Below are 27,716 nucleotides of genomic sequence, written 5' to 3'. Positions count from 1 at the left end.
GAAATTGACAACAAATAACTAAGTTGCAGAGCTAGATGATTCCATGGGCACATGGGCACATGGTTCTATGGATCACTTGCCTATGCTATAGACAGTAGAGGTTCAGTTTGTAAACACAAGAAAGTTCATATATTCTCAGCCCAACTAGTCTATCTAACTTTTATGTTCAAAATTTAAATATTAAAAGTATATAAATGCCAGACAAATTTTGAAAAAAATAAAATAAAAATCAAAAGTACCAAACAAGTGTAAAGCTGAAGAGTGTTGGCAGGCTAAGTTGAGCTTTTATGGACTGAAACATATATTACACCATAAAGACAATAAAATATCGAAACGTGTATACTACCATCATTAGTAAGCTTGAAGAGGCACATTTCATCGAGCATATAGATGAGAGTCAAATACAACAGTTATTGACAAGAACCGACAATTCAAAAGACGACTACTAATAAGCACATGTATGTATACGGTATACCCCCCATGGGTTTACATTGAAAACAAAAGCCACTTAACAATACTTCAAATAATAGTGTGTTTCAATCACTACTTTGCTGATGCCGTCCTGTCAAAAGAAAAACCAAGCGGGACATCAACGGTGGTGCTACTTGCAAAGGGACAAAATCTCATTGCCCTTTTCCATTTTCAATTTTACGGACATAACAGGGGGGAAGAGTTGTCGAGGGAGAGATAAATAAGAAATTGTAATTACTCATTACCTCATCATGCTTTTTGGTGGAACAATAGACTTGTCGGCAATATCCAGTGCACTGCCATCTGTTATGAGCCTAACCTCATCTCCTTGCCCATAGACGTCCAGGATGTCTTTGAGACCCTGAAATGAGATCATGATGAGAATTCAAATTCTCAGAACACTCCTATCTAATATGATAGAACCTCAGACTAATTCTATCACCACATATTAACTAACTATAGATTATACACATAGTAACATTAATAATAATAATACTCACAATCATATGGCACCACATTCACTTTGAGCACAGAAAGCCCAGAAGTTAATTTTTGGCATCAATAACAAATTATGACTGTAAATTTGGGTTGAACCCAGAGGCTTGAGTAACTAATTCTCCCTCTAATTTTCTCATTTATCTTTCGCGTTGTGAGGAGTAACATGCAATTTATGATAAGCAGTAGAAATAGCCATTCATTACATGGTTATAGACTTATAGTAAAGCAATCAAGGATTATCTAATCACATCCTAAAGAGTAATGACATAATGGTATTTAAGCTAGCAAATTACCATGAGGGAACCCACTGAGTTACCACCAATACGGAGCTGTTCCTGAAAAAGGAAGTACGAAGAAATATATAGATTACGTGATAGAAAGCATACAATAATTCAACAATAAGAATTTAGAAGCATGGATGAGTGAGGATTATAAGAAATCTATTTTCCATGAAATTAAAACTTATAGTTTTCAACACCACTGACTAAAGATTTTGGTCTTTACCCAAATTGTAATGCAAAAACACCAACCATCCAAAAAAAAGATAAAACATAAAAAATGTAAAATTTCACTTCTGTGGGAAGTAATTTGTACAAACCTGGACTTTTTCAGGCATTTTTACACTTTGACCATTGACAATACCACAGAGATACATGACACCAGCATTTGCAAGCTCCTATTGCCACAATTGTAATAGTAGTAATTAGTAAACCCATCTAAATATTAGGCCACCACTTAATTGATGACCATTGTCCATTGAACAAAATCCAAACAGGAAACCAAAATAATTTCAAAAAATAAAAATAAAAAATTCACCTGCTTTTCTTCCAAAGAAAGAAGCTTGCCATCCTGAGATTCAACATATTACCATAAGAAATAATGAAGAAAAGTAGCCAACAAAATGACTATGAATAACAAATAAGTATGTGTGGTGATGCAATTAACAAAGTAGTCAGTATAGCATAGGGGTCTATGATTATATACAAATAATATGCTTGATTAGTAATATTTTAGGTGAAAGAATATTAGCAACAAAAAACACTGACCAGGCCAGTCACCATCCTGTGTAGTGAATCCAAATCAAAACCAATTTGAGAAAGATCACCACGAACATCATTAACCTGTTCCAAAATTTCAGCAATTTGGTTATAATATGCTTGATAGTAATTCGAATATAAATTCATTTTCCCATTTTATTTAACACATCAATCACAATCTAGATCCTTCACTAATATGTTCATGTTACGAATAACATGATTTAATTCATTTAAACCGAAATCCATCATGTGAATGGAAAATAAGAATTACTTCGTGACTTTACCTCAGTCCGAATTTGTTTTGATATCTCAATTTGGTCATCCAGTTTCCCGTCTACATTCTCAATTCTCTGCGTCAAATGCCTCTTTGTTGCCTAAACAAAGGACCACATAGGTAAATTATGTAAGCAACACATGAGTTTCTGAACTTGAGGACAAATATACATAAACATGATAGGTTGTTATGTACACAAGATATAAGCACATATTTGCAAGGTGTAGTCTATATCTATTCATTAAAATATATAAGTAATACATGAAATGCATTAGGGTGCAGATCATCCATCTAAATCCCAAAAGACATGTCCATAGAAAAGTTGCAATAGTTTAAGCATCAAATATCTTGTTGCTTATGTAGTTTATTTAGACTAAAAACCCACATAGACATGAATTGGTTGTAACTTTAGAATTTCCACTAACTAAAGCTTGGCAACTAAAATAAAGAGTGCTAAAAGTGTTGTAAAAACCAGTCTAGGCGGCAGCCTAGGAGCCAACTAGGTGCTACGCGGCTCTAGGCCGAAGGGAATAATGGGAAAATAGGCTTGTAGGCCAACTAGGGGGGCATTATTTTTTATTAATTTTGTTTGTTTCGTTTGTACTCCGTATTTGTTATGGTTAGAGTATTATGTGCTTGGGACAAACACCTGTTGAAGTCTAAAAAAACAGGATGCCATATGCAAAATAAATAAATAAATAAAAAACAAACAAACAAACAACCAACAAAAATGCCCAATGGGTGCCTAGCGGTTTTTACAATTGGTGCTAATTGATGAAAATTATAATTAGACAATAGATATTCAGTGAACACCCAATATGTATATGAACTTTTGACTTTTAAATATATATAATTACTACACTACTTTTGGACATACTTGTAGGAGTGTTTTATTTGATTAAGTGGGCATGTGTTGATAGTGGTAAGAGAACAACTTTAGGACATAAATGATACTCATCAACCTGACTGCCTTATTTGTCAACTGCTAATCTGCTATTAAGTTTAAAGATGATTAAATGCTATCAAGATGGTCAGAATACAAAGATCACAACATGTGTATAGCACCATGAAAAATAAGAGAGAGAACATAGTTCGCAAGAAGTTCAGATACTCACAGCTAAGGCATCAGAAACATGCTCCAGATGCTTTGTTAAGTTTTCAACAGCAGTTGCCATACTACGCTTTGTTACATACATAAGGTCAGAGAATGAGATACCCTGAAAACAAAAGAATCATGAAATTAGAATGCAAGTCAGGGGCAGGAAAACGGGCAGTTGAGGCTTAAAGGTATAATATGCACATGAGAACTAAGCATTTTAAAGTTTAAATAGAGAGCTTGAAGAATTCACCTTCCACCACATGTATCCATAGCCCAAGGCCCCTACAGCAGCAGCAGGAACCACCAGATTTGTTATGTTACCTAACAGAGAGTGCAATAGAAATAGAGTTAGATCAAACATGAATTTTAAAAAATCGTAACAGAACATATCTCAGGCTTTCATCACTGCACTGTTAAGTCTATTTAGCTTTCACTTTATCAATTAATCTTGTATAAGCAAAAATACCATTAGAACCCCCATTGAGAACAGTGATTGAGCGTGCGGAGGCCAGTGATCGAACCTCCATAGCTAACCGTCGAACCTACAAAACAATAACGTTAAATATAGGAAGGCAAGAATCATACAGTTAGAAATACAATATCATGTTAAATATAGGAAGGCAAGAATCATACACTTAGAAATACAATATCATGTACAACCATGATGTTAAAAATGCACTGAATCAACAACATTTGCAATAATCAGGTTAACATCACATGTGGACTACCATTTACCTACATGTTATACATCATCTAAAAGGCTTAATACTGAAAATATTTATTCTGAGAAGAACAGTAGGAGGGGATGGTCAACAATAACAAAATTACCTCCCGGGTAGGAAACCAGAGAATACTTCACCGTTCACACTACTAAACTAATACAGAGTGCATAACAATTAATGTTCACTCACTGCATAGGCCAAATTCGTTAAAGATAACATATCACTACAGAATGATGTGCTCTTCAAAATTTCCAAATACACAAAAGAAAAGGCTTAGTATAGATACGGGGTTGAATTCCTTTGCCCAAACTCCCCAATAAAAGTAAAAAATTACTTATCATAAGCCTCATCAGTCATCATGCAAGTCAAAAACACATATTTCTGCATGGAAATGTATAGAACAAGTAAAATAACATTTAAATGCTGCTTTTATTGTATATTATTACCTGCGCAGCAAGTACCGCATCAGTTTCTCCACCATCTTCCACAGATTTTTCATAATTTTTCACCAAATTCTGCAGGGGTGGAAACATAGGTTCAAGCTTAAAATCCATCACTTAATACAGAGCTGATACATAAAAGTGATCCAATTAATTAATCCATTCAAAAGTACTATTACTACTATATATCCATTCATTCACAATCACATATTTTCCCCAAGACATATAGCAAAAAGTGATGTTGTTAATTAAGATTGTGACACTCATAAAAATCAATAAGATTATGCTTACATAACGTAGCTCAAGCGACTATATTACTTCAATATCTCCAACCAACCAATACACTGCAGTCTGGTCAGAGATGCAGAACTACACATCCTATCCTATTCACATTAAAAAGCTAAAAGTTACTCTAAATAGATGCAGTAGTACCATCATATTTTGTATAGTCGGAACCCTAATAACCTCAAACCAGTCATGTGATTCTTGTTTAAATACACAATTAGCTATAATTTATTGCTGGAAAAGCTTAGTGCTCAAATCCTTTGATATACTCGTTTGATCGGAGCTTTTATCTTTAGAATTTCTATTGTAGCTCAAACTACTGGAATCAAAATAACATGAAGCTAACTAATCAAAAAGCAGATTCAATCACGGTAGAAAGGGCAAAAAATTTTAAGGACCTGAAGTTCTCCCAGCACATTCGACAATTTACCGTTATTCAGAAGCACGGTAGTAGTGTACCCTAACACATAAATACAAATTCGTATGATTAGATCAGATCAATCCGCCAAAGATGCAACCAAAAATTAAATAAATAAAACAAAATACACTTATACCTGCTCCCAGTAAGAAGACTATCTTAGATAAGCCCATCCCAGCTTGCATCGCCATGGCCGCCGCGTCAGTGATCAGCTAAACGTAGCCTCCGCCTTTGACAGGAAAATTGGGAGAGACGGTTTGCAGTTGGAAGAGGTAGGGAGGGTGGGAGAGGATTATGCCGTGTCTACGGCTCGGGGCTGATGAAAAACGACGCCGTTAAGTATATACATATGTAATTGGGGTTGTGCATGCGGTTACCTTTAGTCCAAGGTCTTTGCTGATGGGCCAGTTGTGTATTAATAGGCTTTGGCCTTTGCGCTTTGGGGCTAGTGGGCTATGGATAATGGACTTGCTAACTATTCAATAAGTCAAATGGAGGGAACCCTATGGACTAGGCTTGTATTGCTTTGTGAATTCTAATTTAAAAATTATATTGGTTAACATGTTATGTGTATGCAACAGGTATATAAATGGATGGTTTTGTCGGGAGCTAGGAATCTAACCCTACATTGGATATCTTAAGAGGAATTAAGCATACCTTATATAATGTAGAAGGTCTTCTGGATGGTTGACAAATGTACGGCATCGACTAGTCTTCTTATTGGCTACACATGTATCCCCCGATCACTTTGCTTCTAGCGCACTTCTCATGCAAAACTAGAGCTTCCTGCCCTCTAATATATAAGATAAGTAGTGGCCTGGGTGGGTTGGGGTGTGTGTTGCTTTGTGTATGTCATGGGTTCAATAGGCAAATTATGCTGTGAGCACGGATCCATATCCATAATTTCTATACTGTAGATTCATAGTATTTTTGAAATAAACATGATTCTTTACAAGGTAGTATTGGTTCGAACCTATGACCACCCATTTGGAATTATAACCGGGATGCCATCACACTACATGATAGTTGGCCCCTGGTTCATTGATCAGGGGTTCACCTTGGATTATTGTCCAAAAATTATGTGTCTGCATTAATATATTATGTTTTCTTCGATTAATAAATTTTATGTCTATAAATAAATTAAAAATAATATATTAACTGCTATAACTATTATGTAATTACTATATTATGTGCTAGTAGTTAACATATATATTATGTGTCTTTAATTTATTTATAGACACGTAATTTGTCAATTGAAAACATATACGGAGTAATATTTTAGCTATTAACACATAATTTGAATGCTACTTTGAATCATGGTCTACAATGCAAATTGGACCAACAGCTTCTCGTGACTAGAGAACGAGGGAAAACTTGCAAGCAAATCAACAATTTTATTTTACTCATGAAATATGTGACACAATCTAACCTCTAAATAACTTCGTCCAATCTCACCCTTTCACGCCTCCAACAAATTCAACAAACAACTCTAAGGCAATACTACAAGTCCCCACATTATACATGAATCTTGCAAACCAAGTACCAAAATAATTTGATTATTATATTTCTATATATACATATAAGTTGTGGTAGGTCGCTACAAGTTCACATGTAATTAATTTTATATGCATGATAGATGTATATATATTATCTGACATTATCAATGCGCCAATGAGTGAAAAGTAATCTCAAAATACAAAACAAGAAGTACAATATAATTAAATTGAGTACCAAAGGTAGAAATTTCAAAGAAATACAAGAAACGGTCAAACACTACAAGACAACTAGACAAGAAGTCAATTCCCGAACCACCATCCTTGCTAGCTGGCCGGAAGCATTAATGGTTAGCCTAGCTAGGCCAGCCAGCAAGGATTTTATCTGGTGCGCTCTTGACTTCTCTACCACATCATCGTTGTTAACTCGATCTCGATCCCACCTGTCTTGCTAGCAAAAGTTTTCATCCATTCACAAAAACAACAATAATTGATGACGAGAGAATAATGTTACTCTTTTTGCACTCTCGATAACATTTTTATGCAAAATTAACTTAAGTTTATTGATGTCCTCAAACTAGTGAAATTTTAAGGTACGAGGACATGGATAAATTCAAGTCAATTTTGCGGAAAAATATTATAGGGTCGGGCCAGGCCGGGCCGAGTGAGAGTAACATTATAGTAGGGCCAGCCTACACTATTACCTAATTAACCCTAAAGAACTACTTGTCTCTTATCATTTATTTACCCAGCAATATGGTTCATGCACATGCAGAGGGGCAATTACTACTCCTATCTACCAACAATACTTTTGTTGTTTTGACAAGTCTACCCTCCAAGATTTTCACAAATTACTCAGAACCTCTCTCGATCGATTTCAAGAGAGAGGTTTTGGGTAATTAGGAACTGCGGTGGTTCTCGTCGTCGGTTTCCTTAACCGGCGGCGGAGACGGCGGCGCTGGGAACGGCTGGGCGGTGGTGGTGGCGGCTGTGTCGTCCAGGCCGCTAAGGGCGGCGTTGATTTGCTGCACGGTGTTGCAGAGGTGGTGGTTGATGGCGGTGACACTGGAGAGGTTGAGCTTCGCCGTCGGCATGGTGCTGGCCAACACCTGCAGCGCCACGGTGAGGAGGCAGCCGGATTCCGGCAGGCATCCACTTTCAGATGACTGGACCGCCGTGGCGGTGGCGGCGGCAGCCATGGGTGTTATGACGAAGCCTAACGGCAGAAGCGGCACGCTGGAGGGGTCGTCGCCGCTCATGGCGAGCTGGATGGCGTCGACGTCCATGGTGGCGTACACCACCAGGCTGCCGGAATCATCCGCGCAGCTCTCCTGCAACATCAGCTCTACACTCTGGGAAGAGTTGCTAGCTACCTGTGATATATAATTCAATTATTAATTGCTCTGATACCAAATTAAAAAATTTAAGTTTAGTTGGACTATCCAATCCAATTTATATATATTATATATTCAACAATATAATATAATTAATGGTTGAAAGTACATCTGCAAACCATTAATATAACTTACATTAATGCGAAGGAGAGAGATACAGTTTCCAGGGTGAGAACCGTTGGCAATGTGAGCCACCTCGTGCAATGAATTCCCATTAGAAAGAGCATCCAACTGTTCAACAAAATAAATTAATTAATTAATTAATCTCTAGGCCTCCAATAAAGAATCACCGCTAGAAATTATGAAATTTCCGACCACTTAAAATGATCTTAAATCAAATCGAAAGTCTTGGAAAAACCTTTATTGCTATTTCCGACCACTTTTTATTTCAGGTAATCAAAAATTCCATAATTTTTGATGTTCTGTTCTTAAATAGAAGAATCAAACTTGTAACCTGAGCTCGATGGCGTTCGTCTCTGAGGAGATCGAAGACTTGGAAGTGGTGATAGGGAAGCCAGGTGGTGGAGACGGCACTGAGAATGAGGCCGGCGGGCTGGCCGGGCTCGGTGACTTTCCTGGTGGTGATTCGGACAGTATCCTCGGCGGAATCCGACAGGGATGTCCAGGATTGTCCCATGGATGTGCTTATGTTCACACAGAATATTTTGATCATCCTCTGAGCCAAATTCATCATGTTTTTCCTTGCTTCCGGAGATGGTATCACTGAAAACAATAATGTTAATTAGTTGGATATATATATAAGATCCATATATGGAGAATATATATATATATATATATATGTATATATATATTACCTCCCAGGTCTGATAAATTTCGTGCCATAAGACTAGCAACCCTCTCGCATTGGCGCTGTAACACCGCCAGCCACCGCCGCGCCCCGAATGCCTCGCCGCTCGCCACTAAATTGCTGAAGATTTGGTTCACTGGGTTTTCCTCAACCTCAGCATGTTCTATCCATGTAACCTGCAAGACCAAAATTATGATCATTCATTTTTTTTTGGTTCACAGTGACTAATTCCCTTGCTGAATTGTAGTCACTTCTTTTCGCTGTGACAGCTGGCCTGATGCTCTGATCGAACTATGATCATTCATATTAGAGATTGCTGGTTGTCACATAAGATTTTATGTAGATAAAAATAGGTGGAAATTACCCTAGAGTACCCATTGGGCATGTCTTGGATGATGCAACCAGAAGGTCTTCTCTTGAAGTGGGGGAAACAAGAAGATGATGGGAAGTTAATCTGGAGACTATCATGGGGAAAATCAACAATGGCCCAAGTCCCTTCTTCTGGGTTTTGCTGGCAATAACGCAGGAAATAGCACTCTCTGGTTGGCAGCAATGGGGTAAGAGCTTGCAATTCAGCATACATCTGAAAGGTCATCAATTATTCAACCCGAATTCAAGACGAAACGTTATAAGTTAATAAATACAGTACAGTTTCCTTCTAAAGTTGTTATTGTGACGTGACACTGATTAGTTTCGTACCAAGTGAAGTGAGCCACTAGCGTGCCCAGGAACCCCGGGCATAACAACTTGAATGGTTTTTGCTCTTGCAACAATGGAAGGGAATAGCTCCATCCATTTGCCCTGAGAATTGCATTAGAACAAGACATTAATTAATAATTGAAACAAAATAATATGTTACAATATCATATCATATATGTAAATATATTTAGAAATATAATTAATTAGTGATTTACTGCGTCCAGGAATGCATCAACTAGGGTGATGCTGTTCATTATAACAACAGCATTAGCTCTGGTGGCTTCCGCTCTGATATCACTTGATAGCGGCGGCTTGTTAGGCCACTGGAACAGCCGCGAGTACTCGTCCCCGTTGATCATTTCTCTCCCGTTGTTCCGGCAAACCCAGAGCGGCTCGCCGGCGCGGCACATCTTTACCAGCTCATCCATACTAGAAATTGCCAAATCCATCGCCAGTGGCTTCTCCTCTTCTCCAACGAAAGGGCCGCCGCCGCCTGCAAATTGCGGGTTTTCTGCCATGAACGGAACGGGAACCATATCCTCACAACTGCCCATATTCTCCTCAAATTTTCTCGGGAACCCGCCGGCGGTATCCATGTCCAAGGGCGCCGCCGGGAGGAGCGGCGATGGCCCCATTGGCTGGACTGCACGCCCCGTGTATTGCGAGAAGATACAACACATTCTCTCATACTGTTAACACACAAACAATTTTATCATCAATAATGATTATAGCCTATGGTCAGTTTTTTTTTTTTTTTTGAGTCAATCAGTTATATGTAACATATTTTTGTGACTAATTACAAGGTCAGATTTTCTAGTGCACATATATTTATGGATGAGTTCAACTATGGGACTCGGATTACCTCTTCTTTGAGACGGGCATTTTCCATTCGGAGTTGTTGTTCATCGAAGCTCAGGTCGGCCAAGATGCCCGGACCGCCACAGTTGGTGCATAGGATGTTGCGTAACGCCGCTTGCAGCCGGTAATTTTCCGTCTTTAAGCTATCGTTTTCAGCTCTGAGCACAACATTATCCGACCTGTCTTGTTGCGCCTATGAACAAATCATTTCATAAACAACGTTAATAAGATCGAGAGCTAAACACATAAATAATATGAATTGAACTCGTGGGTTAGTTAATAATAATTACAAGCAAAATACTAACGTTATTGTGTCATGTTATACTGGTACAAATATGTAAATGTAGTAAATGGTATGCGGTACTGTTGACGTTGGTATCAACAGTACCTACCACATACTACACTTACATTATTGTATAGTACCAAGTACGTGGTACTGAATTTAGCTCACTGGTTCAGTATGCAGTATTTGAACGATGTTCAGATCGGGATTATGTTCAAGTGGGCAGATCTCTTATAGTGTCATTAACACTATTGGTTAGGGCTTTGCAAATTTGGGTTTTTGATGCACCGGTATGCAATAAAAACCTACCCCCTGCATTGGGAACCGTGCATTTGGGGCCTTTTCATGAGTTTTAACCAGCTGGCCTATCGAACATTAAATTTAGGGTTTTACTGCGAAAACGAAAGTTCACATTGGAGAAGACGAGAGGCTGGTAGGGGGTGAGGGGGGTGGTATGCTAAAATGCGCACCTTCATCTGAGTGCGCCGGTTCTGGAACCAAAACTTAACCTGCCGAGGTTTCAGTCCGAGGTCTTGGCTGAGTTTCAGCCTCTGCTTGTCGTCTGGATGCGGGCATTCCTTGAATAAACTGCATAATATATATAAATAATTGTCAGATTATTCGATCAAATTCGCTAAAAATTGAATGTTTTTGGAGGAGGTTTAGTGCATATATATATACGTTTCCATTTCTTGGATCTGATGCGCGGTGTGACGGTGGTAGCGTTTCTTCTTGTTCGCCGGCGGCTGCTCCTCCGCCGCCGGCCGCCGCTGATCGGTTTCCTGTTCATTGCCGGAAAGCCCTTCAATGTGCTCGCTGCCTGAACCACTCTCCACTCCCTCTTTTCCCTTCATTAATAACCCACCTTCCTCCTTCTAAACCAAAAAAAAAAACCATTAATATACTAGAAAGAACTCTAACATGATTATTACAAGACTTCCATTTTATTTATTTTTTTGAACTGATCAGTTATGGGCGAATTAAATGCCCTAGCTAGATCATAATGTGCGGTTTCCCAGTACACAAATCCGGTAATAGATGAGAATTTCCATCATTACTTAAATTTTATTTTTTATTTTTAAAAAAAGCATGAAAGTAGAAGCTAAGGGCTAAGCTTACTGGAATGATGGGAGGGAAGATGGTGAAAGGCATGTTGATGTTGGACATGAAGCCGAAATTAGGGTTCTGCCCCAGCTGCGGCGGCGCAAAGAACGAGTCCGGCGGCGGGACGCCATTTCCGGCCATGGACGACAGCACTTGGCAATCCCCATACATTTTTAAACAATTTCCAAAAAATAAAAACAAAAAATTCGGACTAGGGTTTGGTCTCTATGTATGTACTGATCTCTTTCCTCACCTGAAAAATCACAAACATAAATAAATAAACATCAAACAAAACACAAATGTAGAGAGAGAAAAAAAAACAGACCATTCAAGCTATGGCGGAAGCAGAAGATCTAGCCATGGAGTGAAGTAGAAGATATGAGGGTTTTTTAAAAGGAAAAAATTATTATTATATATTTTTTTGAAAAAAAAAATACATTTTTTTAGAACAAAGATCTATTAATGTCTTCCCAGTCCCAAAAGCAACATTAACTTGATCGAATCCTTAAAAAAAAAACATTTTCAAAAGCCGAATAAATATGAAAATTAAATGAAATGAAATTACTGCAAGCAATTAATGAAATGCAATAAAGAGAGTTATATTTAGAGAGAGAAAAAGAGAGATACCGGCGTCGGTACGGTAATCGGAGTTTTTTCCGTCACGGCCTTTCTCCCTCGTCTCCGGCAGCTTTGCTCCGCCGTCTTCTCCGCCTGCCTCTCCGATCCTCTCTGCGAATCCTAACGCTCTGCGGAGGCTTTTGTAGTAAAAAAAAATAACGTGAGAGTTAGCGATTACGCTCTTACAGTAGGGGGGGAGGGGGGAGACTGTTTTGATACACGTGGCGTAATCATAACGGACGATACGTCGTTCGATTGGTCGATCCATACCCAAAGTCAAACCTTTTTCTTTTTCCATTTCTTTTTTAATTTTAATTTTTCTGACTATAAGTTTCTTCTAAAAAAAAAAAAAAAAAGTTGAAACGCTTTTCCCGAGATTTGTACCCGCGCGTGGCGTTACCTTCCTCGGATAATCTTTATTTTATTATTTATTTTTATAATTGTGGGGTCAACTTTAATTAAGCTTTAATTAAGTCAAAGAGTCAGCATTAGTGTCAGGATTGACTAAATTTATCCACAAATTATGTCAAAGTCAACACAAATCTAGTGAAGACTTCGTAATCTGATGGACTTACATTTTTGTGTTAAAAAAATACTAATTATACTTTTATAGATTATATGTGTGATTTAACGGTATTGATTTAGGGAAAGGACTGAACCATTAAGTCAAAGTAGACGGAATTTAGGGAATAGTTCATAATATGATGGGGGCCTACATTTTTGTGTTAAAAATACTATTTATAATCTTATAGAGTATATATGTACTTTAACTGCATTGATTTGGTGAAAAGAGCAAACCATTTAGGTCAAAGTCGATGGAATTAATTAGTAAATAGTCATAATCTGGTGGGGGCTTACATTTTTGTGTTAAAAAATACTAATTATAATCGATCTTATAGAGTATGTATTTGCTTTAACCGCATTGATTTGGAGAAAAGAGTGAACCACTTAGGTAAAAAGTCGATGAAATTTAGTGAATAGTTCATAATCTGATGGGGCCTACATTTTTGTATTAAAAAAATACTAATTATACTCATATAGATTATATATGTGATTTAACTGCATTGATTTGGAGAAAAGACGGAACCACTTAGCTCAAAGTCGACGAGATTTAGGGAAGAGTACATTATCTGATGGGGGCCTACATTTTTGTGTTAAATACTAATTGTACTTTAACGAGTATACATCGCGTGATTTGTATGGATTAGGTGAAAATGGTAAATTGTTATTATATTTATGCACATATTAGGTCAAAGTCGAAGAAATCTAGTAAAGAATTCCTAGTCAAATGGGTCCACATTTTTGTATTAGGGAAAAATAGTAATGACACTTTTGTAAGTATATTATCGTGTTACATAATTGCATTGATGAGAAAATGAAGAAAAAAGATGGTTATTTATACATGTATTAGGTTAAAAGTCAAAGTAATCTAGCGGAGAGTTCGTAGTCTAATGAGCACACACATTTGGATTAAGGAAAATATTATTGTGCTAAGTAATTGTACTGATTAAGAAAATAGAGGAAAAAAAATGTCCCTTATTTATATGCGTGTATTAGGCAAAAGTCAAAGTAATCTATTCAAGAGTTTGTAATAGAATGGGTTCACATTTCTATATTAAAGAAAATATTAATTGTATTTTGGTAAGTATATATATTATCATGTCACGTAATTGTATTGGTCAAGAAAATGGAGATAAAAGTGGGGTGGCCCTTTTTTTATGCATAAATTAAGTCAAAGTCGAAGTAATCAAGTAAAAAGTTTGTAATCTAATAGGCTCACATTCTATATTAAAGAAAATATTAATTGTACTTTCGTAAGTATATTATCATGTTACGTAATCGTATTGGTTAAGAAAAATGAAGAAACAAGTGGGACATCCAATTTTTTATGCATGAATTAGGTCAAAGTCGAAGCAATCAAGCAAAAAGTTTGTAATCTAATGGGCCCAACCATTTTTTATTAAAGAAAATATTAGTTGTATTTTCGTAAGTATATCATCACGTTAAGTAATTGTATTAATCGGGAAAAAATGACTAAAAAGATAGTTGTCCGTTATTTATGCACATATTAGGTCGAAGTCAAAGCCGTAATCCAATGAAGAGTTGGTAATATAATGTACCTCATTTTTGTATTAGTAAATATAATTGTACTTTTGTAAGTATATTATCATGTTACGTAACTCTTTTACTTAGAGAAAATTGAAAAAATAGTGGATTGCCCCTTACTTATTATGCACCAATTAAGTTAAAGTCAAAGAAATATTAGTAAAGAATTCATAATATGATAGGCCCACAATTTTGTTATAAGAAAATTACTAATTGCATGTAATTTTGTAAGTATACTATCACGTTAAGTAATTGTATTAATCAAGAATAATGGAGAAAAAAAGTGGATCACTCCTTATTTGTGTGTGTATTATGTTGAAGTCGAAGAAATTTAGTATGTACAATTTTTTTTTTTTAATTTGATTGGTCCACAATTTTGTATTAATTAAGAAAAATACTATTTGTATCTTTGTATTTATATTATGGTGTTAACTAACCATATCTGGAGCAGCCCTGGCTAATTGGTAAGAGCGTTGGAACGCCGATTTTTCAAGAATCAATAAATTATAACTTTATATTTGAGCACTCAAATATAACGTTTGGCGAACTATAACAAAGATGGTTTTTTTTTTTTTTTTTAACAATATGAATACCTTATATTTTTACAACAAATGATGACCAACAAAATTTAGAGAAGTAGACATTCTCACCTTATAATATTCTTTTGGAACCCGTAATGAACATAATTATAAAATTTATATTATGAAAGATAAACTGTATTAATTCTAGGTACCACTTTTATAGTCTTATGGTGTTATTATGGTACATAAGATTTATATTATGAGCAAGAAAGTTTACTCAGCTCTGATCTCTATTGAGTCTCATTCACGATCTAGGACAATTAGCACCAATTCTGAGTGTATAAATTAAACATACTCGAAATGACAAATCAATATGAATTGAATCCATAATTTATCACATGAAATTAATTCAGTCAAATTTAATTATTTTTTTTTTAAAATAATTTGATGACAAAAAGTTAATGGTTAAACCCTAACCCCCTAATGCTACTTAATTACTAATCTAGTAATCAATTGAGCATCAATGAAGAAAAATGTTATTCATAATTCTCCTCAGTTAAAACTACAACATAATATTTACTATCTGACGTGACATTAAATAAAAAAAAAAGGAAATTTTTTATTCGATTTACCTCTTTTTGTATTTTGTTAAAAGTTAAAAGATTTATTTGACTTAAATTTAAAATATAAAATAAAAAAATTGATGCGACAGGAGAAATTGTGGCGCGTAAAAAGCATCGGAGCTTCGGAAGGGTCTAATCCAGAGCATGTGGGCCCACGCGTAAAAAATGCACCCTTTCTTGTCCCCACGGGCAGAGCTGGGGTCCACGTCCCGGTCCGTGCATGGCGGATGAATGTTGACGATGATAAATGATTAGAGAGGACGTCAAAAATGCCAATTTATTACTCTCTGCACTCATTTACGTTTTTTCCCAAACTGCCCAAAGCCCAAAACACTCCCATTGACCATTGTGTCTAGTTGGGTTCATTTTTCTTTTTTAATTCCATATCGATTAAAAAAAAAATATATATATATTTTGATAACTCAAATTACCCAACTTCTTCGTATTATATCTTGACCTTATAAATCCATTCAAGATCCATAATGAGGTAAATTTTAAGCCCACACAAATTTAGTTTACTGGTTCAATAGACAGTATTTGAGAGAAGAGAATATGGGGATTATGCCTAAAGTGAGCAGATTCCTTGTGCGCATCGACATTTGGCCCTAACTGCTGAGTCACAATCATTATTGTATGGACCATGGTCCACACAAGTTGTGTAGACCATATTTTGTCTACTATAAAATAATGTACATTCAGTACAAAAATAATGTATATTGTATACAGGGGATATACATTATTTTTGTTCTGAGTGTACATTATATTGTATAATGTATATTCAATACAAAAATAATGTACATTTAGTATATTAGAAATGTACTTTTTGTTATGGTCCACATAACATTATGTGGACCATGGTCCATACAATAATTTGCCGCTGAGTCATTGAGTCACTGTAATTTACATCTTCTTAAATGCTCTGTCAAATCGGAATGTGAAGGGCCCCTTAGAATTGGGGATTCAACCTTTCGAGAGAAGGTAAATTCCGGCAAATTATGTTGTGGAATCGTGTCCACCTTACAAGGTGGACACGATTCTAAAACTGTTCATAATTATGAATATATAATTCAAAAATTATGAACATATAGTTCTATAATTATGAACATAGAGTTGTGAACATAATTATGAATATATAGTTTTGTAATTATGAATATAGAGATTCAATAATTGTGAATATGAAGTTCAAAAATTATGATTATATAGCTTTATAATTATGAACATAGAGTTCTGTAATTGTGAATATAGAGTTCAATAATTATGAATATGAAGTTCAAAAATTATGAATATATAGCTTTATAATTATGAACATATAATTCAATAATTATGAACATATAATTCAGTAATTATGAACATAGAACCGTGTCCATCTTGCAAGGTTGACACCGTTCCACAACATAATGATTGGTGATTTACATTCTCCCAACTGCTCTGTCGAGCAGGAATGTAGGGGACCCTTAGAGTTGAGGATTCAACTTTTTGGGAGAAGGTAAATTCCAAATTGTTTAAGTAATAATCATTTTTTGAAGATTTTATAAAGAGATTGGATAGAGTTTGTTAACTATTAAGCATGTATGCTGAGAGGTGAATATGTGTTACAATTGGGGTTGCAAAATTTGAATGAGCAATCAAAAGGGTTACAATTGTTTATGACGGTTGATTTAGTAAGAGATTACAATTGTTCTCTATGATTGATTTGGTAAGAGCTTACAATTGTTTCTAATAGTTGATTAAGTAAGAAGTTATAATTATTTTTGACAATTGATGTAGTTTTTTTTTTTTAATGCTACTAACTCTATTAGATTGTAGTATCTGTTCATATACTTTCTCAACTTACTGAAACACAAAGAGCCAATAACGTCTCCGTTGAGGCTCGAACTTACAACCTTCCAAATGGAAGTCCAACCTGGATACCATTAGACCACATAGTCCTAGTAACAATTGATGTAGTTAAAATCGTTTAAATTAACTTTTCTTTATCGATGTTTTACAATTATAATGTGTTTTATTTCCTTGGTCTTACAAAGGAAATTGAATATTCAATAATTAGAGGTTGACACCAAACAATGTTTTCCAATTTAGTTTGAATCGGTTTCTTTTGACTGACTTTTTGTTTTCTTTGGTCTCAGTGTCTCACTAGTTTAGAAATTTTAGTCTATTCTAAACAAGAATAAAATTAAAAACGTATAATATAGTAATGATTGCCATAGTAGAATTTGCCCCACTAACAAATGTTGACAAAACAAAAGGAGACATGACTATGAACGACAATTACCAACATTGTTTTGAATGACGAAACCCGGAACGTTATGCGGTTCTACCATGTGGTGTACACGATTCCAATTCATAATTTATATATTATAGATTGATACAATCATGAGGTTGTATGGGTTGCTCTTCTTCGAGTCAAGAGCCAAACTCCATAGTTGTGCTTCGAGTGACAGCCGAACTCCCATTGACTATACTTCAAGTGATAATCTAACTCCCAAAATGTCTCCAGACATTTATACATACATTCTTCATTGATCTTCTCCAAATACACATGTAGCTATATATATATATATATACAGGATCATAGAAACTATCCACTACCCCTGTAGCCCACTACTTATATAACTACCCACTATTCCACTATAAACTAAATCACTAATAATAATAATAATAATAATAATAATAATAATAATAATAATAACTCCAGCAACACCATGGGTGTATCATAATTTCTATACTGTAGATTCACAAAATCTATACTGTAGATTCATAATTTCTAAACTGTAGATTCATAATTTAAACACAGTAGATTCATAATTTTTGTACTGTAGATTCATAATTTCTAAATTGTATAATTATCAAATTATGAACATATAATTCTGTGATTTGTGACAGAGTTCAACAATTGAGAATATGAACATCGAAAATTATGAACATAGAGCTATGTAATTGTGAATATAGAGTTCAATAATTATGAATGTGAAGTTCAATAATTATGAATGTGAAGTTTAAAAATTATGAATATATAACTTTATAATTATGAACATATAATTCAATAATTATGAAGCACAACATAATTTGCCCGAAAACCCATAGTAAATCATACTAGAAAGATCATACTTAACAGGCATGATCAAATAAATATAGACAAGAATTAAACTCATGACTTTTAAATATTAGAATTGATCCATTTATCTTACCACACCTTTTAATGGGTGTTTGATTGGAAGGAAGGAATTAGGAAGGAAATGAATTGTAATTCGGTAGGAAAAGAATACGGTAGGAATTCAAATTACATTGTATGGTATGTAAGAATAGAATTATTGGGGATGAGAATGAAAAAGTTGTATAAAGACTAAAATGTCCTTGTGTAATAATAATAACAATCAACAAGGGTATTTTTGTCATTTCTTACACTTTTTCCTTTCCCTAAGTGCTTATTTAATTTGGGTGTAATTGAATTGCAATTCTGTGGAAGCCCCAATTACGCCGTTTGGTTGGAGAGAATTGCAACTCCCTCCAAATGTTGAATTGCAATTCCTGAGGTACACCTATGATTTGCAATTCAATGGATTTGAGAAAGGAAAAAGATATGAAATGACACTACTACCGTTGATTATTATTACTATTATTATTATATAATGTTATTTTTTTCTTTATACCACTTTTTTTCATTCTCAATTCCAATAATTCTATTTCTCACTGTCAAACAATGTAATTTGAATTCCTACTTTATTCACACCTTATTCTTTTCCCACCGAAGTACAATCCATTTCCCGTCTAATTCATTCCTTCTAACCAAACGCCCCGTAAAACATTGAATTGCAATTCCCTCCAACCAAACACTGTAATTGAAGCCTTAATTAAATTACAATTAAATTACAACTAAATTACATCCCACCAAACACCCCAGAGCATGAACACCCTTTTAAAGTACCCCATTGTGTTTTCAAAAAAAAAAAAAACAAAAAAACAAAAAAAAAACAAAAAAAATCCATTGTGGATTTTCTTTAAATTCCATAATAAAATTGATATAAATATTTATTTTAATTTTTTTTAATATTCATTCAAATTATACTAATACTGCCACACCAAATGAACAGATACTACAATGTAATACTGCCACTATTCAAACATATCATTTTATCTTATTGGTAATATAATTTTTAAGTTTTTTTAATTCATATTAATGCTTTGAATATCATTATATTATGATCAATTGTCTTGAGTTTTAATTTTTATAATTTTAAAATATTTATTCTCATTATAAAATTATACATAACTAAACATTAATATTGATAATTATTCGAATCTCACCCTATTACTAATCATGCAAAATACTTCCACAATTTCGCCAAAACTCATTCCAATTATCAAGTAATTGATCCCCATGTTCCACACCATAAATTTTGTTTGAGTTATAGTGTTTGAGTAAGTCCATTGATCCAATATCATCAACTCATTAAACTATTATTTTAATATGATATGCATATAAAAGATTAAATTTTGGTATTTTGCTGTTTCATTACAGTCAGAAATTTATACTCTATTGTCACCAACTCACCACCGTCCACCGCCCACCGCCACCGTCCTCTTGGCCGGAATTTGGAGGATTATATAAATTGAGAGGGGAAAACACGAAGAAGAGAAGAGATGAGCTTTCAGGATCTAGAACCGGGTCGGCCGGCCGGGCCGCGGCGGGGATACGTCAGTGTCAAACAGGACCCGCTCCAGGCTCAGATTTTCCAGATCAACACTGCCGTCTCCAGATTCCAAATGCTCATCAATTCCCTGGGGACGGCTAAGGACACCACAGAGCTACGCGATAGATTGTTAGTTCTCTCATAATTCAGCTTTTTTCGTATGATCATTTTTTTTTTTTTTTTTTTTTTTTTTGGCATAGGGATCTTATTCAGGTGTTTCATGCTCAATTTGTGTGGTTTTGAATCTAATCTTTCTAGTGATTGTGTCTGCGGAGCCTGGGAAACATGTTTCATGATTCTTATGAGAAAGTTAGAGTGTAGGATCGTTTACTCACCTAACCGGAGAAATAGAAAATTGGTAAAAGGAAAACATTTAATTGTACGTTTCTCCAATTAGAAAACTCGAAAACAGAGAATAACAATGAAATTTTGGAGAATTGAAGCAAATGCAATCTCATCGTGGTGATTTGTGCTTTTAGTGATAATGTTTTTTGACTTTTTTTGCTCAAGTGCAGGCACAAGACAAGAGTGGAGATTGGACAGTTGGTGAAAGATACGGCTTCCAAGTTAAAGCAAGCAAGTGAATCAGATCATGGTGCCGGAATCAGTGTAAGAGCTTTCTCGTATTCAATGTTCCTGTTCTTCCTATGCAATCATTGCCATTGCGAAATTAAGCGTTGCAGAGTTGCATTTTATGTTACACGTTAACGTGTTATTCACTGGTTCAACCATTGCATGAATTTGGAGAGGTTGCTTGTAATGCATATAATCTGAAAGGGCTAGAGGAGAATTGTCGAAAACGTGGTTCCAAAAGTTCCAACGAAAAACTTTTTATTCTGTGATTAGTTGGAGAGTTGTATTGTTTTCTAGGATTCTCCTTTCTCTTTTCCTTGTCATTTTTCCTTAGTTTGGATTCAAATTGTATCATTTCCTTTTTTGGGGGTGCTTTCAGGCTAGCAAGAAAATTGCAGATGCCAAACTTGCTAAAGATTTTCAAGCTGTTTTGAACGTGTTTCAAAAGGCACAGAGGCTTTCCGCAGAGAAGGAAACAGCGTATAAACCTGTTGTTGTTCCTCAAACTGTTGTTTCTTCCAGGTAATGCTTTTGGCACAGGTGGTTCTTTCCAATGAAGATGAATTTGAATGTCATTTCTTCCACCATGTGCTAATTAAATATTTTGAGCTTTCTTTTGCTGCTTATCTCTGACTTTGATTGTATTCTGATGAACAGTTACACGTCTACTGAGACAGATGCTAGTGCAGATCGGAGTACTGAGCAGCAAGCTCTCCTCATGGAATCTAAGAGGTTAGTTCAAGAATCCAAATTCCTCTCTTGTTATGCATTAGTGCTTTCCATGTTAAAATGAATTCATATATAGCTATCTATTAGAAAATATGAATGATAAAGCATAATTTACTCCAATTTTCAAGTCAGCATAAAGTATTACCTATTATGTTTCATTTAGAAATTAGAATCGGAGTAGAATAGAGTATCGCCCTGCTTGCAGGCTCATCAAATTCAATTATTGTCAGTTTCAATGCATTCAATCTCGGAGTTTTTAATTTTCTCCCGATCCATGTGCCTTTACTCTAGACAAGAGGTAGTGCTTTTGGACAATGAGATTTCCTTTAACGAGGCTATCATAGAGGAGAGAGATCAAGGGATACAAGAAATACAGCATCAGATTGGTGAAGTAAGCGAAATTTTCAAGGATCTTGCTGTACTAGTTCACGATCAAGGAGCCATGATCGGTAAATCTCTTTTGTTTTTCATTGTTTGGATCGGTAAATCTCTTCCATTTTTCATTGTTTGGATGTGCATGACGAGCTGCGTTTTACTGACTATGGTGTAATTGTACTTTCAGTCGATATTGATACAAATATTGAGAACTCTCACGCTGCAACTGCCCAAGCAAAATCCCAACTTTCCAAAGCTGCAAAATCACAACGATCAAATTCCTCCCTGGTAGGCTTCGTTTAGTTCTAACGTCTAAATTAATTTGTTGTCCATAACAACATGCCATCATGGAGTATTAGAAGAATTGTAAGTTGTAATCTTCATTTTTGTAGATAAAGACACTCTGATTGATCTGCAGTTGCCATTATATCCATTGATTTTGGTTTTGTGCTTATTATATATATATACCCCGAACCTCCTTTCTTCAGATGTGCCTACTCCTGGTGATATTCGCTGTTGTCCTCATCATCGTGATCATAGTACTTGCAGCATGAACACTCGGCCACGAGACGTTGAATAAAAACCTTGGAACTCTGCTCAGCAATGGAGGCAGAATGCAGTTTTGGCAATTTTGGAAACCTGATACTAGTTTGTTCATTTTTGGAGTTGCTGTTCATTTGTAAATTCTTTGGTTTGTGATTCCATGTGTTCTTTTTGCCACGTGGCAATGTCTGTCAATAAAATGTAGATTTCTTTTATCTACACTTGACTAATTGAGTATGAGATTTGATTTGTTCATTTCTTTGTCACTCTTTGTTTTTTTATGTTGGTTGAAAACAAGGCAAATAGACACCAGCAAGAATCTTACACAGCCTATCATGCTTTGCATTACAGGTAAGAACTAGAGATAGAGATAGATAGAGGGAGAGAGAGAGAGAGAGAGAGAATGAATGCACAAACTATATCTTCATCCTTTAAAAAACACAAATCTTTTGATTTATAAAAAAAAGTCTACAATTACTATTTGAAAATGCATTCCAACCAATATAAGTATTTGACTAATTAGCTTTTTGTAACCATTTATTGCTTTTTCGATCAGGTTTTTGAGAAAACCATATTGTATATAATCAACTATCAGCTAACAGGTTTTCAAAAAAAGAAAAAAAAAACTATCAACTAACAGCTAATTTACCAAACATCTTTCTACAATCAGCTAATGCTATCAACTAGTCAAACCCACTAACCCAATCAGTTATAAGCTATTTACTGAGCACACCCATTATCCATCCATGGGGAGTTGGTTCAAGAAAGATTTAAATCATGGGCCTGCATTATTACAAGATAACAAGTGCACTTGGAAAAGGGAAGAAAAAGAAAATGATATAGGGGAGACATATATCACACTCATTTTGAGACCTTGAATGTGTACCTCTACATTTCCTTTTCTGGATGGTCAAGAGAAAGTATACATGCTGGTTCTATTTTTGTCTGAAAAACAAAACACAGAAATATATCACAGTTGTAGCCATCAACTAGTTATATTTGCTTACCTCATAGCTCAAAAGAATTGAGTTCATTGAAGCAATTAAACAAACCAAAAACCGACAAAACTTTAAATCTGATTAACAACTCCAATTATGTTGGGATGCCATTTATCACAGTTGAAATTCAGGGATTTAAAGGCTCAGCTAAGTAGCGGGCGGCGAATATCCACTACCCGCCGAGTGCAACCCCAACCAAGTTAGTCATGGTGTTGACTTCGTAACCACAAGTTTCCAAGTTTGACTCCCAATGAGACTGTGGGAGCGGCCAATTGACCTTCTTGGTTTGAGCCGATCAGCTATGGACAATCTAGGCTGGTTTACTTCCTTGTGGTTCTTTGCCAACTAAGATCACAAGACGAAGTTTACCCAGCATACACCCTCGGGTAATAGTTGCAGGTTTCCCTTGTCACCCAAAAAAAAATAAAAAAAAAAGCCACCACTACCCGTAAAGTTCGAAAAGTTTAGTATATCAAAACCAAAAGAGATGTATGATGATGGTGATGCTGATATTGTGTTATATACATAATATACGTGCATATATAGGAATATAATGGGTCTAACTAATACGCTGTGTTACAACTAGGGCTATGCTAGAGTTTCCATTTTCTATATTTCAACAATCACAAAATTCAATTCTATCACTTTCCTGGGTGGCCATTGGAGAAGTCTAACTGTTACATCTAACAGAATGAGCTTTCTTTCCACAATGAGATAATCGGTTAACATAAAGCTTTCAAGTATATTATACATACAAAATCCATAACTAGATACTGACCTCTTAACATCTTTATGCTGATGTATCCGTTCACGTAACAGAATGCACTGTTCATTTGATCAACAAGTCAGTGTAGCTGTGGAATAGCAATACCACTTCTTGAAGCATCAAATAGTCATCTGAAAAGTGAAACCATGACGTAAGAGATAGAATACCCCACAATCCACATACAAAAAGGAAAACCACAACTACAATCGCTTTACTTTACTACAACAAAATTATAAGCACGTAATAAAGTAAAGATGTAAAATAAAAGAGTTAATACCATATAGGGTCCTCCGAGTATAGTGATTTTGCCACGTTTAGTCCTAAACTTTCAAATTGTTACCATCTGTAGTCCAAGTTAACTATCTATGGTCCTTCAACTTTTAAAAATTAACCAGTCGCGGTCCTCTTGGAACTTGGAAGGACCATGGGTGGTTAAAATTTTATAGTTGAAGGACCATGGGTGGTTAAAATTTGACAGTTGAAGGACCATGTGTGGTTAACTTGTACCATGGATGGTACAATTTGAAAGTCGAAGGACCATAGATGGTGAATTTGAAAGTGTAGGACTAAACGTGACAAAACCACTATACTCGAAGGACTCTAGATGGTATTAACTCTAAAATATTACCAGTTCGATGCCTTGATCTTCAACAGGCAAGGGTATTAATGCTTTTGTGGCTAGTACACAAAGCACCTTCCTTTCAACTGAACTTAGTAGCAAATGCTACATATCATCGTTGAACTAGCTTCCTCCAATTTTTCGCCTTTCATCTTTGAATAAGTCGCTTGAAACAATGCCTTCCTTCTTCATTTGGTCAAACAGCTCATTAGCCCTACCCACTTGTCCAAGTCTGAAGTATGCACGTATCAGAATCGTATAAGTAACCTTATCCGGACACACATTCTGCCTTCTCATCTCATCTAGCAACCAGTTGGCCATATCGATACGATTGACCTTGCAAAACCCATCTATTAGACAAGTATACGTAACACCAGAAGGCAAGATTTCTCTTCTTTTCATGTCTTCAAACAATCCCAATGCTTTGTTCATATCTCCAACTCTACAAAATCCGGCTATAATAGATGTGTAAGAGATATTGTCATGATTCAATCCCTCAAAGCCCATTTCCCTAAAAAGTTTATAGGCTTCGTTCACCTTGCCCATCGTGCATAACATATTAATGATAATGGTATACATGGTTCTGTCCGGTGTAACCCCAACTTTTAGCGTTCTTGTGAACAGCAGAAAGGCCTTCCGGAAGTTTAACTGTTTAGCAAAACCATTAATAAGAGTGCTATAATTTACAACACCGGGTAATATATTCATCTTAAGCATTAACGGTATTACTTCCAGTGCCTTCTCTGAGTTACCTTCTTTGCACAGCCCATTAATTACTGCATTGTATGTATGGAGATTAGGAATAACGCCTTGGCCTCTTGTCTCATCAATGAGATGCAAAGCTTCCATTATATGCCCTTCACTACAGTAACCATTAACAATAGAATTGAGGGTAAAGATATTGGGGGTCAAGTTCTTGATGATCATCTCCTCTAAGAGCTTATGAGCCGAGACCAAATCACCCTGCAAGCAAAGTCCATTTATTAAGATGTGGTATGCACCCCGGTCATGCTTATATCCAAATTCCTCTAACTTATAAAACAAATTAATTGATGTTTCCTTCAGTCCCGATCTGCAAAGACCATCTAAGAGTGAACTATAGCTAATAAGCGATGGTTTTATGCTCCTATCTTCCATCTCCTCTATTAAACAAAGACCTTTCTCAACATTCCCGCATTTGGAAAACCCATCAATCAAAATACTATAGCTGTATACATCTGGTGGAACTCCGCAACTCTTCATTTCTTCGAAAAGATTCATAGCTTCAACTACTTCACCCTTTTCACATAATCCATGAATAACAGCATTATAGCAATAAGCGTTTAGTAGTTGATTTCTATGCCTCAAGTCTCGAATGAAATTCAAAGCACAGCCAACACATCCAGCTCTACATAGTCCATGGATATAAACACTATGTGTTACAACAGATGGGCTAATCCCTCTAGTAATCATTTCCTCCATAATATTGGCCGCTTCTTCTATATCCACCTTATGCGTGCAATAGAAGCTCACCATAATTGTGTATGTATAAACAGTGGGCGATGGTCCAAACTGCTTCATCTCTTCAAACAAAGCTCGAAGAAGCTCCCTCCTGCTCGCTTCTGCCAAGCATTTCAGCAAGAAGTTGCACGAGAAATTACTTAATCTAAGCCCACGTTTCTTAGCATAGAAGTATGCATTGACTCCATTTTCAAGCATTTTATTCGCAGCAAAAACCTTGATAAGAACATCAACCACAAAAGCTGATATTTTTGCATTATTAGGTGAATTGAGCAAATGCGGGAGAAGCTTATCTAATTCAAACCCAGCCTTCTGGAAATAGAAAACAATATCTTTAAGCAAGGCATACATTTCCATACGCATTCCAACATATGCAAAAATATGCACAAGCATCTTAAAGGCGGTGATCGATTCGAAAAGCCCATACCTTTCCATTGCTCTTTCGAAACGAATATCTCTAGCTACCTCCCAGCTCAATGATTTGTACACCCTCAAAACAACAGAACATAGTCCCAGCTCCTTGCACCTATGCAGTCTTTTCCTCGAAATAATCGGAACAATTGGCTCATATTCCCCACTGCTTTCACCATTTGAGCAAGAATCAGAATCATCCAATACTAAAGCGGACGAAACACCACCAAAATTTCGACAATACCCTCTTTCTACAACGATTTTCTTCCTCCCAAAAACACCCAATTCTCGCAACCCCACAAATATGAAATAAAAAGAGGATCTTTTTGGAAATATAGGCAGACCCATAAGCAAAACCTTGAGCTATAGAGAAATTATTGTGATTGCACAACAGAACAGGCCTCCCCATAGCAGCCCACATAACATCATACCCAAATCACTGTTCAATAAGACTGAGGAAAACCCAAAACGTACCAGCACAGATTGGAATGAGCAACATAACAAAAGAATAATCAGAAAATTTATTTAAAAAAAAAAAAAAAAAAAAAGAGCACCGCCACTTCGAGCTGCTCTTCCTTCCCCGGCGGACTGTTAGCTTTCTACCAGCTAGAAGTGGCGGTACTCAGCTATGGAGCTTCAATTGACATCGTTTTTGTGTTCGTATAGAGTGAGATAAGCGGTAAAGGAGAAAAATCCGCGCTTTTAAGAGTTTAGACAAACCTCCATAAATCCCTATTATATTTTCTTTTTCTTTTTTCTT

The 27,716-nt window shown here is 35.7% G+C and overlaps 4 protein-coding genes across 6 annotated transcripts; 1 reads left to right on the top strand and 3 right to left on the bottom strand.

The window, feature by feature from the left end:
• Positions 1 to 264: 264 nt before the first annotated feature.
• On the bottom strand, positions 265 to 5,574 carry LOC109153324. Its single transcript, XM_019301221.1, has 13 exons — positions 5,381 to 5,574; positions 5,225 to 5,286; positions 4,548 to 4,616; positions 3,846 to 3,921; positions 3,630 to 3,700; positions 3,396 to 3,497; positions 2,291 to 2,380; positions 2,016 to 2,090; positions 1,786 to 1,818; positions 1,568 to 1,645; positions 1,263 to 1,304; positions 717 to 832; positions 265 to 562 (listed from the first exon to the last, which is right to left on the bottom strand). The coding sequence occupies exons 1-13, from the start codon at positions 5,433 to 5,435 to the stop codon at positions 544 to 546; spliced, it is 888 nt and encodes a 295-aa protein (XP_019156766.1). The 5' UTR covers positions 5,436 to 5,574; the 3' UTR covers positions 265 to 543.
• Positions 5,575 to 6,938: 1,364 nt separating this feature from the next.
• Positions 6,939 to 12,627, bottom strand: LOC109152637 (homeobox-leucine zipper protein ROC3). Of its 2 annotated transcripts, none has more exons than XM_019300278.1 (12): positions 12,511 to 12,627; positions 11,899 to 12,136; positions 11,461 to 11,654; positions 11,250 to 11,367; positions 10,501 to 10,689; positions 9,854 to 10,327; positions 9,639 to 9,740; positions 9,304 to 9,522; positions 8,947 to 9,115; positions 8,586 to 8,854; positions 8,267 to 8,362; positions 6,939 to 8,110 (listed from the first exon to the last, which is right to left on the bottom strand). In XM_019300278.1, the coding sequence occupies exons 2-12, from the start codon at positions 12,052 to 12,054 to the stop codon at positions 7,637 to 7,639; spliced, it is 2,460 nt and encodes an 819-aa protein (XP_019155823.1). In that variant the 5' UTR covers positions 12,055 to 12,136; positions 12,511 to 12,627; the 3' UTR covers positions 6,939 to 7,636. The 2 variants fall into 2 exon arrangements, with proteins under 2 accessions (XP_019155823.1, XP_019155824.1); XM_019300279.1 differs by lacking the exon at positions 12,511 to 12,627 and adding an exon at positions 12,209 to 12,298.
• A 7,621-nt stretch (positions 12,628 to 20,248) lies between these two features.
• Positions 20,249 to 22,928, top strand: LOC109153114 (syntaxin-22-like). Its single transcript, XM_019300892.1, has 7 exons — positions 20,249 to 20,571; positions 20,958 to 21,051; positions 21,395 to 21,537; positions 21,673 to 21,747; positions 22,036 to 22,193; positions 22,307 to 22,407; positions 22,608 to 22,928. The coding sequence occupies exons 1-7, from the start codon at positions 20,393 to 20,395 to the stop codon at positions 22,671 to 22,673; spliced, it is 816 nt and encodes a 271-aa protein (XP_019156437.1). The 5' UTR covers positions 20,249 to 20,392; the 3' UTR covers positions 22,674 to 22,928.
• Positions 22,929 to 23,319: 391 nt separating this feature from the next.
• Positions 23,320 to 27,644, bottom strand: LOC109153111 (pentatricopeptide repeat-containing protein At1g62720-like). Of its 2 annotated transcripts, XM_019300888.1 has the most exons (4): positions 25,055 to 27,644; positions 24,439 to 24,514; positions 23,549 to 23,607; positions 23,320 to 23,445 (listed from the first exon to the last, which is right to left on the bottom strand). In XM_019300888.1, exon 1 carries the CDS (start codon positions 27,302 to 27,304, stop codon positions 25,169 to 25,171), a length of 2,136 nt encoding a protein of 711 aa, XP_019156433.1. In that variant the 5' UTR covers positions 27,305 to 27,644; the 3' UTR covers positions 23,320 to 23,445; positions 23,549 to 23,607; positions 24,439 to 24,514; positions 25,055 to 25,168. The 2 variants fall into 2 exon arrangements, with proteins under 2 accessions (XP_019156433.1, XP_019156432.1); XM_019300887.1 differs by lacking the exon at positions 23,320 to 23,445 and having other exon boundaries at positions 23,527 to 23,607; positions 24,439 to 24,557.
• Positions 27,645 to 27,716: the final 72 nt, after the last annotated feature.

This window comes from Ipomoea nil, unplaced genomic scaffold (assembly GCF_001879475.1).
Source record: "Ipomoea nil cultivar Tokyo-kokei standard unplaced genomic scaffold, Asagao_1.1 scaffold2480, whole genome shotgun sequence".
NCBI lineage: Eukaryota > Viridiplantae > Streptophyta > Magnoliopsida > Solanales > Convolvulaceae > Ipomoea > Ipomoea nil.
This window is presented reverse-complemented; position numbering and strand designations above follow the sequence as displayed.